Genomic DNA, 16,416 nt, shown 5'->3' with positions numbered 1-16,416 from the left:
TTAAGTGTTTTTTTAAAGGATAATGCTCAAATTATTTTTTAGTTTTATTTTTATGAATTCTGCAATTCTACACATTTCATATTTCTATATGGATTGAATTTTATTGTTTTCTTAATGAATAATGCTCAAGTGACCTCAAGATTGGACCTCACAATACACACCCAGACGTGTAAGTGTATGGGAACAACCATAGATGCTTTCCTCGAGATGCGAGTGAGTACCCTTAATTTAATTTTTTTTCCCACTTTTAGCCTTGCTTGGTACATTATAAATCATTGCAAAATCATTTAGTTTTTTATTGATATTTGCAATGAATTTTTTTTTACAGTAACAAAATAATAAAATTTGGAAACAATTTTAGTTTACTCAAATCTCATCAAAGAATTTATTAAAATTATAAAAAATATCTGCATTAACATACTACATGCATTAAAATAAAAAAAATAAAAAACCCTCACCAAAGGTATAGTAATTTACATATTAAAATTACAACAAATACTCATCATCAAAGAAACTATTCAAATTACAAAATTAGCTTCAGTGCTTGTTATAATAACATACATATGAATTTACAAAGATACACTCACGATGAGCGATATTTTATAATAACACTAGTAAGGGGTTTTTTTTTTGCTGTAATTTTATATGTAAATAAATGTATCTTTGATGAGATGTATTTTTGTCAATTCATATTATAACAAGTACTTGGAAGTCTATTTTTGTAATTCAAAAGTTCTTTTATGAAGGTTATTTTGTAATTTTTGATGTATTTTTGTAAATTTGAGTGCATATTAAGTAAGGGTTCTGTTAACATGTGCCTTAAGAGCACACGTTTAAGTGCATTAAATACTCCTTGAAATTTGATTTTCCTTTAAAAAATGCCCTCAAATGCTTACTTCTAAGGTGTATTTAAGGCAGCTTATTCTGTGCCCCTAGGGCACTTGTTAACATTCCCTCCATTCAAACACTAGTTTGGCTAATATTGTGGGATTGTGATTGCCAGAGGGTTTAATCTAATTTCCTATTAGATTTTCTACTATTTTATGATTAAATTAAATCCAATCATAAAAAAAGGGTAAATTACACTTTAACCCCTTGTGATTTTGCATAATTCTTTGTCAACCCCCTAAGCAAATCAAAGTCAATCACAGAGATCAGTCGGATTTACTAATCAATGAACTGGATGGAACATAATGAAATTTAAGAACCGAAAACCACCTACTTGATTTTCTAACGAAGTCAACAAATAAGCATTTAACCACAACGATACCGTAATTGACCATAGAATCAATCTTTGTCAACGCAACAAGTACTATAAACACGAATATATGATTTCTATCTGATACCGATTGCTTGGATGCATTCGAAAGCTTCGAGATGAATTGACTCTTGTAAATAAAATCTTTTTAGTTGGGAAAAATTGTGGTCTAAGGGGCTCTATGGACAACACAACTGATAAAAAACTGATTTTTTATTTTATAAACATCATTTTGCCCATTTTAAAAGAAAAATATCCCTACGAAAAAAGGGTTCAAGAGAGTGAATGCTTAGACTGGTGCATTTTTAATTATTGTTTTAAAATTTATTATTTTAAAGAAAAATAAAATAAAATAAAATGCGGGGGTAAAATAGTAAAATATCATCTAAAATTTAACACCAATGAAAGGAGAGGTAAGTGCAATTATCAAAATGTTAGGGGGTCAACATGAAATTATACCAAAGTACAGGGGATCATAGTGTAATTTTCCCTTTAAAAAAAAGAGATCCACTTATGTACAAAATAGAGAGGTGGCATTCATTGTGGATAAAAAATTCAGGAAATAATACCAACCAAATGATGGTTAAAACTGCATTTATGTAAAAAAAAAAAAAAAACACAATTCACTATAATGGGAAAACATAAAAGATGGCATTGGTTTTTTTTTTTTTTTACTCGGATTACGATTAAATGACCAGATTGGTTTCTATTAACAAACACCTCATTCAAAATATTAAAGGTAGAAACTAGTATTCAATGGTTCCAACAATATAGAAAGATTGACGAAACTCTTCAATAATTTTCAAGGTAAAGGGGCACGCAGTACTCGGTTGCAGTATTCCCCAAGAGCCCATATTGGGAAGATATTTCGGTATGCAGAGTAGCTGATCATACAATTCTTGTTGAACACTCCCATTATCTCCTGATAAACAAAGAAACATCATCATTGTCTGAAATTCGAGAAAGAAATTTGAATTTCTTCAACATTCCATCTAGAAGGGAGTCTTTTCTACAAAGGGAAGAACCCAACTCATTCCTCATTTAGAATTTTGGGTGTTAATCAAAATATGCACTGGCAATTGAAAAATTACCAAAATGGCACACTATTCATTTTAATTCTGAAATCAGTAATTTACTGTTTTTGGAATTAAGATATTTTCATTAATGTGGGGAAAAAATTCACAGGTTTATAAAACAGAATTTTTTGAAACTAAAACGTGGAAAGTACTTACTGTTTTATAGAATAGGAAAGAATTTTTACTATTCATATAAAAAATTTACCATTTTGGTAAAAAAAAATTAAATCCGAAAATGGTAATAATTTTCGAAATTAAAATGAATAGTGTGCCATTTTAGTAATTTTTCAATTTTACTCCATTTTGGTAATTCTCTCTAGAATTTTGTGCCTTCTGTTTCCTTGTTTCTCCATGAATACTATCTTACTTATTTTCGATAACTCACCCCATACAGCCATAATGTAAGTATCATAAGAGGCACCGTACAGCCAAAATGCAAGTATTCATAAGTGGCGATTTAAGCAATAATTTCAATTTTTTAAAACTGAATAGCGTATTTGAATAATTGCATGTGAACTATAGGTTTATGTTACTTTGCAATGTGCAATTGTTTTTCACAATGGATAGACCAAGGGTTTTCTATGGAGACAATAGCTCATGCAAACATAAATATTCACTTTTTCAGTGTAAACATGAGAGAGAGAGAGAGATACCTCTTGCGGATAATCACCATTCTCCATTTGTGAATTTATCAATATCCTTGCTGCACGATGCAACACCGTGCATCTCTTTTGGCCTGTTTTGGGCAATATTTGAAATGAATCATGAAAAAGAAAGTGACATTTAGCATAAAAATATGCAAATCAAATATGTATCCGTGGATGCCTGATAGAGACGCCTATTAAACACTTGTTCATTATTAAGTGTTACATAATCTTAACATTGTCATAAAGTACAAATGCAATCACAAGTACCAAACTTCAAATAGTGATAAAATAAAATAAAAAAATTAGTACTCGAAATTTATTTGCATTTGTAGATGTGGAAAGGCAACTAGGAACTTAAAATCCCCTAAACTCTTAAGACAGACAACTTTCAAGAGATGAAATATATGCTCAAATCTTTGATTGAGAAGTAAAAAGACGTGTTAAGTACACCCATATCATTTTACTACTGAAAAAACATTGTTTGAGGCCTACCAGTAAAGTTAGTAACTTGATTTAAATTTTAGAGACATTCAGTCAATTTTAGAATTAGGTCTTGGTTATTTTAAATGGATGGTTCACAAGTGTTCCTAAAATTAGGTCTTTGGGGCCTTTTGTCATAAAAATAGTTGTTTAGAAAGCATTATGAGGAGATTTTTCAATTCCTTAATGAAGATTTTCCATTTTTGCTCCTTTGAGAATTTAGGTCGCTCAGACTGACAGATTTTCATTAACAAATGCTCCGTTGATCAAATGAGTGAATAGATCCTTCCTTCTGGGAAACTAACATGTTCAATATAACAGGTTTGGAGTGAAAAATAAGTTGAGAAGATTCAATAGTCAACCTAAATAAAGGGCTTTACTGATAAGAATATTAAGCTTTCCAATCCGAGTTAATAGACACATGAACATAAATAAAGACTTCAATTAATATCCATTTATACCTGCCCAGCATCGATCAGAGCCAACATAGCCCATCCAGTGTTTACCACATGTGTACGTCTGTCCTTGAGATTTGTATACACCTGTTCATACAAGTATTGAAATGGTTTGTCATAAGAGAGCTCTACTTAGAAAGGAAGAAAACCCTGTATTCATAGTGCTTTTCCACATAATAGTGATGGTTTCCGTTCGCGCAATCTGAATATTGTGAAACTTTTTTTTTCCCTAATTGTGGTTTAGATCCCATACTTGTTCGATTGTTAAATACATGCATGAATCAAAACAATTTGGATTCTTTGCCATCACTAATTGTTGTGAATTGTGATAGATGTCTTGAATCTACTTAGTGATTGATAACCGGGATGTATTGATTTTTAATGATACAAAACACTCCCTTTGTATTCGAAAGAACAAGCGCAGTTCCATTTCCATGCACTTGGAAATAAGCTTTACAAAGAAGTAGAATAAAAGAGGACGCTATTTTATAAAATCCAATTAACAACCTGAGTACCTATAAATGACCAAAGCAGCATTATCAGTAAAGAACGGTATGCCTATGGGTAGGATATAGACAAAATACTTCTGGCATATGTTCATAACAGAAATCACAGAGTATCATCTTTACTATTATAATGAGAGGAAGACGGAGTAGAAGTGGTTAGACACCAAAATTTGAGTGGCCATAAATGCCCTGACTTTTATATTTAAATTTAATATAATCCGGGCCATTTGGATAAAAAACAATTTGCAGCCCACGACCCTAGAAACATGTCGATTAGTTTTAAAATATATATATATATCCTTTTTTACTATGTAATCTTCAAAAACCCTTTAATCAATATTTTAAATTATAAATTAGTTCTTTTAGATACATGTGTGTTTGCACATGCCACCAGCAAGTTTATGTTAACATGAATGTCAAGCTAAATCATTATTCCAGCACTCTGTCTTCTTTGTTGTAATTTTTGCCGGCGTGATTGTGTATGTGTACCCTTTAAAACATTATTTATGGGATTATCAGCATCATAGATTCTGGAAAATTGGGAAAATAACTATGTCTGGGATTTGGAGAACGTTGATTCGTATGATTGTATCTCCCTTCCCGCATCCATATCCGGGCATCTTAGTTAATAAGAACACCTCCACAACTGATATTCAAAAAATCAAGCATCAAGCATGCCTTAATAAGAAAGGAAAAGGAAATTTGATGTAAATTTGAAAAACTTCACCTTGTTCTGACAAGAAAGATAACTCTCTCCCCAACCACCAGAAGCCAGCTGTTTAGACAACAGAAAGTCACAAGCTTTACGGATACTAGAGTTGTTTTCAAAGGTTTCTCCAGCAGCCACCAACCCCTTTACCCCAAACCATAAGCCATAGGTGAAGCATACTCCCCAAGAGCCATACCTATTAAAAGAAATCTCTTCTACATAAATGGTGGACTCGAGTTCAATCATTAAACATAAAGTTCTCAATAAATGCTCAAGTAGACCAAAAAATTTAGTCACTTAGATGGACTTGTAACATTGATTAAGCTAAAAGCTCAAACATGGATACAATAACTAACAAGAAGAGCAAAGTAAATATTTTCAATGGGGCTGAAAAGAAGAATAGAAAGGCACACAAACCAAGACCCATCTGGCTCTTGTATCTTCTCAATGAACTTAACAGCTTTTGCGATACAATTGTCTATTTCTTCTCTCCGATGTCCGGGGTGTAATTTCTTGAATGATGTTAATGCTTGAATTGCTGCTGAGGTACATTCCACATACCTACATCGCAATTATAGTTAGCATTATATAAGAAGATTCCACCAAGAAAAAAAAAAAACATATAATTCAAGGTTAGGCCATCTTACGGATAATCGATAACAATGTCGCCAAAAGTTTCAGCAGGATTGACTAACTGCAAATACAAATGAGAAGGCGAAGAAGAGTAGGATTATGTTCTAGATAACATACAAAAAATAACCTGAAGCAGGTTTTAAACAAGAAACAAATGTTTCCAAAAAAGAAAAGAATCTAAATTTGATTATACATAATAAAGAGATTATCTCTTGAGCATTAAGTGTAGGTCACCTCTAACCATGCATAAGATCTTGTCAATTCGTAAGTTGCAAATCCACCATCTCCATTCTGCAGGGACAAGGAATATCAATGATGATATACTCAACTGTAAATCAAATATGGAAATGCAAGATAGCTTCATAAGAAAATGGTGGTAGAAGAGTAGGCAGACCGAGAAATTACGATCCATAAAACAAACACTAAGATATGGTTTATTAGTAACAGAAATGTTCACAAACAAAAACCCAAATCTTGTGAAGAGAATATTGCTTGCATCTTATGTTGCTCCAAATATTTATAAGCTTGAGAGAATAAAAAGCTAAATTTGTACTACTCAATCATTATCACTTTCATATGCTTATAAAAAAATTTAGAATAAAACTGACATGTTATATTAGCTTTTATAGCATTCGTTGCTTTATATCTGAAACTAATAGGTGAATACCAGTTCTTATTTTCACAATTAAGAGTATGGAGGCTAGAAAAAGTCTAATCAGCAGTCCTGGCCAACGAATTCCTTTAGACCAACACAAGATAATAGTTGGGAACTTTTCTCCCTTTTTTTCTAATAAAAGAAACAATGCATATTATATTGACCAACAGAATTGCAATGCTAGGGAACAAATTTCCTAGTGGACAAAGAGACAACTACTACTATCTGTTACAAGTGCCCACCAACGCAGACCCTTCACCAAGCATCAAAAGTGACCAGACCTGTAAAAAAGTTGCCTAATATGACAGTGTGAGAAATCGTCAAAGAGATATGGGAGATGTGGTGGTGGTGGGACACTCCCAAATGAAGACAAGATGAAGCCCAAGACGATGACAACCACAACTCCTTAACCACGGATTGAATTGAGGACATGCCAAACTCCTTTTAGGGTTAGAAGTTTTAAAATGTGCTTATTTTTTATGAGGATGATCCCTATGGTAAGGAGATCATCCTCACAAAAAATCAGCCCATTCCAAAACTTCTAATCCCATCAAAAGTGGTTTATAAGTTGAAGAATTATCAACCGTTAAATTGTAAACAACTTTTGATTGGTTAGAAGTTTCAGAATGAGCTGATTTTTTGTGAGGATGATCTTCTTACCATAGAGATCATCCTCACAAAAAATCGGCATATTTAAAAACTTCTAACCCAATTAGACAAAGGATTGTCACCTGATCCCAACCCATATCTATATAATAAACACAATTATAGGGCTCACTTTTGTTGGGGACAAACTTCTATCCAATTAGGATAAACATCCCATCCAACTACAATTTTTGTGGGCCAACTTTATTACCTTTCCTCTTCACCCCTCTAACTTTACTATATTTCCTCTTTTACTCCTTTAACCCACTTTATTGTTAATCATCTTTTACTCCTAAACCTCAAAAGATTTTAATAATACTCTCAAACTTTTTTTTTTCGCTTTTACCCCCTTAATCCAAAGAGAATGCCAGTGGCGTAGGCATGGGTGAACTCTAGTATACATAATACCCAACCCTTAAACCTTAAGCAAAGTGGGCCATTTAATTATTCAGTGATCTCAACCACAAAAAACCATCAAGAAATACATCACACCTCCTCCCCCCCTTAAAAATAAAATATACAAGGGCTCCCAAATGTTGGAAACTGTCCAGTTGAGGTACATCATGTATTCACTTTGCAAATCTCTGCACTCAACATAGTACATGTTAAACCATAATGGAGTCAATAGAGTAGTCTACCAGTGAACATTAATTGCACTACCAAGTTAAAATATCATTAACCCAATTATTCGATCATTTTAACAAAAGTTCCAAATTGCTGATTTATATTAAAAATTTACATCCTACTACAGAGCTTATTTTTAGCACTATAAAGTTTTACATAAACTTAAAACACAGTTTAATATAAACATACAACAGTAAATAGTGACCCACTTGCAAATATACAAGCAAAATAATTATGTCAAAATGATATTAAAAGATAAGCTACCTGAAGGGAAAGAATGACATTCACAGCATTATACAACAGCTTTGCATCTATTGGTTCACCAACAATTTCTGATGGAATTTTTGATAATAAGAGAGCAGCCTGCATGGGAAAAGGGAATTTAGTAAGAGAAGTTCATCTGAAAAAATTGTGTTTGAAGTTCCTCCAAGAGTTACCGATAAAAGGCAAAAAAAAGAGTTCATCCAATGGTTACTGGGTATTTTAGAAACAACCCCTGTAAAATTGGTGATATTAGGTTTACCCCTTGCAAAATGCAAGATTAGGCACACCCCACTTGACTGTAAGTCAATTTTGTGTTTTCTTGATGACCTAACAATGAAAATTGATTTTTTTTTTAAATGCTCTTTAAATACTTAAATTACTTAATTGGAATTTGGAAACTATCAAAATTTGACGGTTAAATCATAAAAAAAAAAATTAACAAAGTTGACTTACGATCAAGGGAGTTAAACCTAATCTGGCATTTCACCAATGTTACAGGGTGCTGTTTCTAAAATACCCATAGTTACCTTGAATCCTTCTGCTGTGCAGTCTGAGATAGGCCATCCATGATCTGCAGTTGAGAAAGGCCATGCTCCTTTGGAAATGTGGCGATACCAAAAACTAATATTACCAGGACAATCCTCTAATACCTTCAAAACAAAGTAAAACCAATGAACAAAGAAAACATGTGGAACCAATGATTGAAATATAAACAAGTATTCTTTGGAGGAAAAACTAATGATAAAAGAAGAATAAAAACCTGCGTATTTTTTATGTAGTCATGCGCCTTTTTAAGAGTTGGACCATATTCTTCAAAGAGGTTAGTTGAAATATATGCTTGAACAGTGAAAGCAGTGTCCCATAATTGACTTCCATTATATCCCTGCAGTTAATTGTAATATATATGGTTGCTAGAAATTATAATTTCAATGCACTCTAAAGTAGAGAAAAACAAAGAAAGATATGATATCACTTAAAGAAGTAAAAGAACATATTTAATACTTCAATTTCCGGACCTGCATTTTCATGCCATCTTCGGCAATCCACAAGTAATCTGGGATTCTTGGAAGATGCAACTTAAATGCCTCTGAGTTTGGATCTTCTGCCCAGCAGCACAACATATTTAATACCTGCATATTTTAGGAAAGATGCAATCAAGGGCTATGCTATATAAGTAATCAATAGCTTATAGCTCACAGAAGTTTAAAAAATAATTATTAAGTTAACATATATTCTGGATTTATTGAGCAGAATTAAGAGAAATAAGCCGACAATCTAATTAGGTGCTTAGAAATGCAGGCTCGTCTCTCAAAGTTCTAATAGGACAAGGGACTCAGATTAATCCTTAAACAATGGTGCATTTCAGTTAGTGAATAAATATTAGTTCTTTTCAATGGTTCTAGTTAACATATGTTTGATATCTCAAGTTCTCAACATTATGCTCTCTCCTACTTAACAAAAAAGGATAGAGAGAAATTCTCTTGCCACGCCAACTTTAATAAGGGCACCCCAATTCATGTGATATCAAAGAAGAATTTAGTACACATCTGGGGTGCTCTCAGTAAAAATTGGTGTGGCAATAGAAGCTCTAAAAAAATATATATATATATAGGGCAGCGTTTAGCAGCCAACATTATGGAGCCAAAATTTGTCCTATATGGCTTAAAAGTTTTGGATTGGGCTGATTTTTTGTGAGGATGATCTCTATAGTGAGGAGGTCATACTCACAAGAAATCAGTCCAATCTGAAACTTCTAACCCCATCAGAAGTGGTTTACAAATTAACAGTAAAAAATCGACGGTCCACAATTCTAAACCACTTTTAATGGGGTTTGAAGTTTCAGATTGGGCTGATTTTTGGTGAGGAGATCATTCTCACCAGAAATAGCCCATTCCGAAACTTCTAACCCCGTTTACAAAACATGTTGAATAAAACATCGGATGGTGATTCTGTCCCTATATATATATTAAAATTTAAAGAAGAGAAACATGGGGGAACCTCTCGTACATACCTTGTTTACAGGCCCTATGCATATGTATCGAGTATTCTCATCTTCATAGTGTATATGCTCCATTGTTGTGAGCAAAGCCTTCTCTCTGAACCTTTTTGCAGGCCAATGCATTAGAATAGGCTCAAGACCCCTGTGAAGTACTTCCCAAAGAATATCCTGTACTAGTGGGTGAGGGTAGTATAGATCTTCCTGCCAAAAAAAAAAAAGAATGTAATGAATCCTCCTTTGCAATAACCCATCTGTGTGTGTGTAAGAAATAACATGAATATTTAATGAAAGATTATCTTTTGCAAGGACTCCATAGTAGATGTATTACCAACCTTTGCACACTGATTGCGTGCTCGATTCCAATCAACTTCATGATAGGGAACATTATATAGTTCCTTTCTTAAAGATAAAATTGTTGGTGTGATTGGACCAACAAACCTCTTCCCATATAAATATGACATGGGTAAATACACCATCCGGCAGTGACACCACATCCTACCTGTGTAGTCAAGAAATTTACTTTGAAGTGATTAATACAGAAGTCCTTGGGTCTTTTTATTTCGAAATTTTATATAAAAAAAAATTACTTGATAAAATATATATATATATATATTAAAGAAAGAGAGCTGCTATTGGCACCCCAACTTTACCTATTACAGGCCAATTAAAAATAAAGAAAATAAGTGAATGATTGAGAATAAATAAAAGTTGGGGTGCCAATAGAAGCTCTCCCGCTTTTTAGCTAGATTTCTATTTTTTGAGTTTAGGATTTTATATGAGCCTAATCATAATTTTAAACAACTACTGAAATTGTTTGAACGAGTGTTATTATGTTTTGTAATGTTGAGATTATAATTTGAGCCAAACCTTTGTAATTTTGAACTTTGAAAACTGTTTTAATCTTTACCTGGGATGTGATAAATAATTTAACAAATTGGGGTGTAATAAGTAAAAGTTGGGGAGCAAAGAACTGCCCTCTAAAGAAAAGGAGAGAAAATAAGTTGGCACAAACCTGGATGGAAAGGGAGTATACTAGGGAGCAACCATATCTCTGGGGGCAATGGATTGTTTCCAGACCATTCAAATACTCCGAGTACCTGTTACCGTAAAGGAAAAAGTGATCCACGAATAAAAAAAACAATAAAAAACCTATACTATCTTCTGATGTTGACTCTTCTCTTTAAATCAATAAGAAATGAAGGTTATGTACCGAAAGCCACATCTTTCCCCATGATGTTATTGCAGTGGCACCACCATGGCTCAGAATCCATCTATGCCCTTTCTCCATTGCCCCTTCTCCATCTTCAGCTCCTTCACCAAGCAACCTCAAAGTAACATAGTTTAAGGTTGTACCAAACATAGTACTTGGGCCTTCAATATGTAAACCCCAACCCCCATCTTCGTTCTGCAAACTTGCACATGTTAATGTCTAGTAAATGTTTTTTCTTTTCTTTTCATAAGCAAGAAATACAGAAGTGGAAAAGCTCTAACATAGTATCTCATAAAATTAAAACAAAAGAGGCATATGTAGAGAAGCATCTTTTTTATGTCATAATAATAGGAAATTATCCTTACCTGATGATTGTATATGTAACGGCACATCTCTCGTTGATGCTCTGTAGTTAAGACTACATTCAATGCTCCTGTAATAGATAGTGCAATGATCTATACAATTGAAGGAATAAGACAACATTAGAATCTAACTATTATTTCTTTCCTCAGCTAAATTGCAAAGGAAAATTACGAAACCTAGTTAGTTGAAGTATTTGAGCTTTGAAAAAGTTAGAAACCTGAAAGATTTATTAAGTGGACACAAGCTTCTACCACACAAAAAGCACTAAGAACAGAACTGTGTACAGATAAAATGAGAAAAAATCATTGTAGGGCCAACAGAATTTTAGTAGGGATCATTGGATACGTATATCAAGACAACAAAAACAAATGGATAAAATTATGCAATATCTCTACTATTATAATGAAAGAAGGCGGAGTGGAAGGGGTTTGACACCAAATTTTGGATCCCACAATTGCCCCCACCATTATATTTAAAGTTAATATAATCAGGGTCATTTTGGTCAAAAACAAAAAAAATTACAGTGCATGAATCACGTTGATTAGTTTTCAAAATTACAAAAACATCATTTTTACTATGTAATATTCAAAAACCCTTTAATTAATGTTTTAAATTACAGATGAGCCCTTTCGATATATGTGCGTTTGCACATGCCACCTTCTAGTAAAGAATAAAGCACTCTCAACACTGAAAAAAATAATTCTATATAAACAAGAAAAGCAAATTGACAAACTGAAGAAATTCCATTATTTAAAGTGCCACAACTTACCAAGCCAGGTAAGAGAAACATTGGACCTCCATAATCCCCTGGCCAGTGCCCATCATGTGCCTGCATGGTTGAATGGAAGCCAATAGCTCTTCTTATGGTGGTCATTACTGCGTCTTCCGTGACATCTTCTGCATCCGTCACTTTGACTTGAGGTAAGTCAATACTGCATGGATTCTCTTTTGCAAACTATGTTTTGTAAAGGAAGAGTGAAATGATGTAAGGATGCAAATAAAAACAACTAGAACTTACAAAAGCTTTCAAATACAATTTGTTCATTTTGTAAGAATAAACAAATTTACAAAGGAGTTGCACTGAATTGTTCACAAAGAGCTTCATGGTCAGCATCGTATTCAAAATTATGAAAAAAATGTATGATACGTTAGACATTTGTGCTAAGTTTCCAATATATTTTTGAGTTAAAAGAACACCATTGAATATATATGCATGATAACATATTTCTCAAATAATTATACAATTTTTTTAAGATGCCAAAAAATAGTCAAACCATCAACATATCGTTTGAGTAAGATAATTGTTAAGTGGTGGTAGTAGTAATAGTAATATTAATAACAATAAAATGATAATAATTATAACAATAGTACATATAATTCTAAAGGATCAGGATCCGCACATCCAGAAAGTTGACATCTACAATCACATGCACTCAAGGCCAACATACATATGTCTTCCTCTCTCTCTCTCTCTCTCCCCCCCCCCCCACCCCCCAGCCACTCTCCCATACACACATAATCTGCATAGCAAAAATCAACCATTGATTCATATCCATGTGAGCATGCATGACTTTTGGCATCAACTTTCCAAACATCGATCAAATCCAACAATGGCAATATAAAAGTAATATTCATAGTTTTATACGATTTATGGTACAAATAACATTTAAAACAAACAAATTTAACTGTATCCCATCAAAGACTGACATGATAATTGATTGGATTCAGAGTATAAGATCAATCTGACCTAAAAAAATTTACAGTAAAAAGTTGCAGTATAAACTAGGTTATATTTGATTGTAGTCATGGGGCATCCAAAAGGGATCTAATAAATTCATCAAGTTGTTCCAAAGGGTTAAAACAGTTGATTATTGATGGAATCTTTGTCCCCATTTCACTGCTCACTTGAGTAAGATTGGTTTTGAACACATATAAACATTATCAGTTCTCTGTGATCTCTTCAGCCAATAATTAGGCTAGAAATCCCAAGATGGCAATATGGATCTACGTTTCATTAATCACAATTCTGGTTAGAAATTCATGAACTTTACATCTAATCTCAATTTCTAATGTATAGCTTTCAAATCTTTTACATAATGAGAGAAGTCGGACTAAGCACAAAAATGAATAGAATGAAATCTATATCTAACCTGAAATCGCATGAGTAGGTCTGAGCTGTGCTTTTTCTCGCAACGGTGGTTCCGAAAATCTTCACGAGCCTTCTCAACCTCTGCATGCTCCTCTGGTGTTCCAAGTTTCGGATCAAATTCCCAAACTTGCCTTCCAATATGGTTGTTTAGAGTCCGAAGCCATGGATTTCCTCCTTCAGCGATTTTAAGCTTCCACATTATTGATCAAGCAACTGCAACTCCTGCAAAACAACGACAATCGTTTCAACTTGAAAAATCAAAATATACTTAAAATTTAAGAAAATTAGTTTTTTTTAAAGTAAAAAAGATATTTTTCAGGAAAATGAAGTACTTGTAGATTTTCAACTTTTCTCTGGTTAAAAACTATAACCCATTTGAAATGTTTTTGGACCGACCCCTTTTTCTTTATAGTCTTCCTTTTAATTCTTTCAAGTTCTTCAGAGGGGATGGATATTCTCATTTTAAGGGGATCAATCTAAATTTTTAACCAAACATAAAAGTTATTTTAATTAAACCCAAAAAAGAAATTTAGTCAAACCCACTCACTTCCCAAACATTTAAACCACATCAAATTACAAAATAAATCCACAACCTGAAAGTCCCCATATTCCATAATTTACTCAGTTAACTCATTTCAACAATCTAAAAAAAGGGCAAATAATCCAATAAACTACTTAAAACAGCAAACTAAATTACTTGATATAATCACATGAAACTAAACCAAATCAAATATCTAAACTTCTTTTCTTTTCTTTTTTTTTTGTACAAAGGATTACTTACTTCACGTGCAATTTTCGTCTCCAAACCCCGGATTTCAACCAAGCCACCTTCTTCTTCCTTTCGGTTTTGTTTTGGAGCTCCCCAATGAACAGCTCCACTCTCTCTCCAATTGTTCTATCTTGAGGTTATTTGAAAAAAAAGTTATAAGCAAAGTTGTTGCTGAAGCTGAGAGGAAATTGTCTCTGAAACAACTTGTTTAACTGAGTATATTGTTGGCAACTTGTTATCTAAGTGTGTTGTCTAGATGTTGAACAGTTTGGTAACTTAATATCTAAAATTTGCTTAATGAATTTAAAATTAATATTTTTACAAAAATTATAAGTAGATTTTTTTCTTTTGATAAACCCTTTCCTTCCGAAGATAGTGAGGAAAAAAGGGCTTACAAAGTCTCATCCACTGTCAAAAATACCTCGAGATGCATAACAATTGAACTTGAGATTTGTTACGAATCTTGAGACTTGTTTTTGAGCATCTTGAAGTCATTTTTGATGGTAGATAAGGCTTGGTAAGCCCTTTTTTCCTCACTATCTTAGTAAGGCTAGTCGGATTCTTTTATTTGATATTTTCATACAATCATACCTAAAAGAATAATGCTGAAGTGACCTCAAGATTGTACCTCACATTGCACATCCTAACATAAAAGTGTATAGGAATCATAGATGCTTTTCATCGAGATACAAGTGAAAAAGCATCTATGGTTCCTATACACTTTCACGTCAGGATGTGCGATATGAGGTACAATCTTGAGGTCACTCCAGCATGACTCTACCTAAAAATATATGTTTTTTTGTCATCTATGATTCCATTAAACAAAATAAATTGGATGAGATTAAGGATTTTGAGAGTTGGATCCCCCATCTTCTATCTGATCTCTCATACATTTGGAAAAAAAAATGGCCTCTCTTTCTTTTTGTTTTATTTAATGATTTTTCTCCTCTTCCACCCCTCCTCGGAGCTGTTTAATCGAATTGATCTATAAATCGACCCATAATGCTGAATTTTGAAAAAAAAAAAATCCTCAATAATCAACAGAAGACAAAATCATAGAAATTTCTTGGACATTGATCTGCTCTTATGAGTAGTTCTATTTGTAAGTAACATTGCTTTGGTTATCTATCCATCCTTCAATTGCTTTTATTTTTTATTTTTTAGTTTTCTTGCCAAGTAAGAATACATCAATGTTGATCTCCAAGTCCAACACCCAAACAACCAAATCTGATTTGGGTGTCAGAATAAAAAATCCATAATTCTTTTACAGTATAATCAAGAATACATAAATCTAACAAATTAAAACAGAGTAATTACATTTACATTACATTACAACAATTAAAATCCCAAATAAAAAACACACAAAAAAATAGGAAAAATAAAATAATAGCAGCATAATCGATATGGATTTTAATCTTTTAACTTCAAAACAAATTAGTCAAAGAGATTCAATAAATTTCAGAAGAAATGCTTTTAAATAGAGATAAGAGATTAACTAGATCTGTCTGTCTTCTAGAGCTTTCAGAGAGAGAGAGAGAGAGTACCTCTTGAGTTCTTCGATTGAAATTCGATCGAGTCTTCTTGGCGAGATATTCAGCAACAATTCAACTGCTCTCTCTCTCTCTCCTCTCTCTTTCGTTTTCTTGTTTTAAGAAAAAAAATCTCATTTTCATCTTTACAAGTGGGTCCCACCGTTCACTTACATTCTCTTAATTGAGATCAACTCCCCCTTACTTTTGAAATTCCAAATTACACCCTGAGTGAAGGAGAAAACTTTGAAGAGCCCTTTTTAAAAAAGAAATGACACGTGTTATCCATATCTATTAAAATTTTTTTATCTATACCGTCCATGGACTTCTTTAATTTCAACCGTGAAATTACCCTTTTAGCCTCTCTTAAATGTTCGTGATTTACGAATCACCGTTTTCAACATTTTGGCAAATTAGCTTTATAGCCTGTTTTATAACCCGATTC

At 32.9% G+C, this 16,416-nt stretch overlaps 1 protein-coding gene across 1 annotated transcript; it reads right to left on the bottom strand.

Annotated features, from left to right (window-relative positions):
• Positions 1-1,812: 1,812 nt before the first annotated feature.
• LOC147383942 (cycloartenol Synthase-like) lies at positions 1,813-16,105 on the bottom strand. Its single transcript, XM_086426649.1, is given in 21 exon segments — positions 1,813-2,180; positions 2,988-3,052; positions 3,055-3,070; positions 3,923-4,003; positions 5,150-5,327; positions 5,549-5,692; positions 5,779-5,825; positions 5,999-6,055; positions 7,953-8,051; positions 8,480-8,602; positions 8,713-8,835; positions 8,969-9,082; positions 9,964-10,152; positions 10,284-10,450; positions 10,964-11,048; positions 11,162-11,356; positions 11,527-11,616; positions 12,294-12,479; positions 13,675-13,886; positions 14,455-14,572; positions 15,987-16,105. Coding segments are annotated over 19 exon segments (2,277 nt in total). The 5' UTR covers positions 13,873-13,886; positions 14,455-14,572; positions 15,987-16,105; the 3' UTR covers positions 1,813-2,060.
• Between the last annotated feature and the right edge of the window lie 311 nt (positions 16,106-16,416).

This window comes from Akebia trifoliata, chromosome 15 (assembly GCF_017979445.1).
Source record: "Akebia trifoliata isolate Shusen 1 chromosome 15, ASM1797944v1, whole genome shotgun sequence".
Taxonomy (NCBI): domain Eukaryota; kingdom Viridiplantae; phylum Streptophyta; class Magnoliopsida; order Ranunculales; family Lardizabalaceae; genus Akebia; species Akebia trifoliata.
The sequence above is the reverse complement of the archived record's forward strand: the minus strand, read 5'-3'. Positions and strand labels throughout refer to the sequence as shown.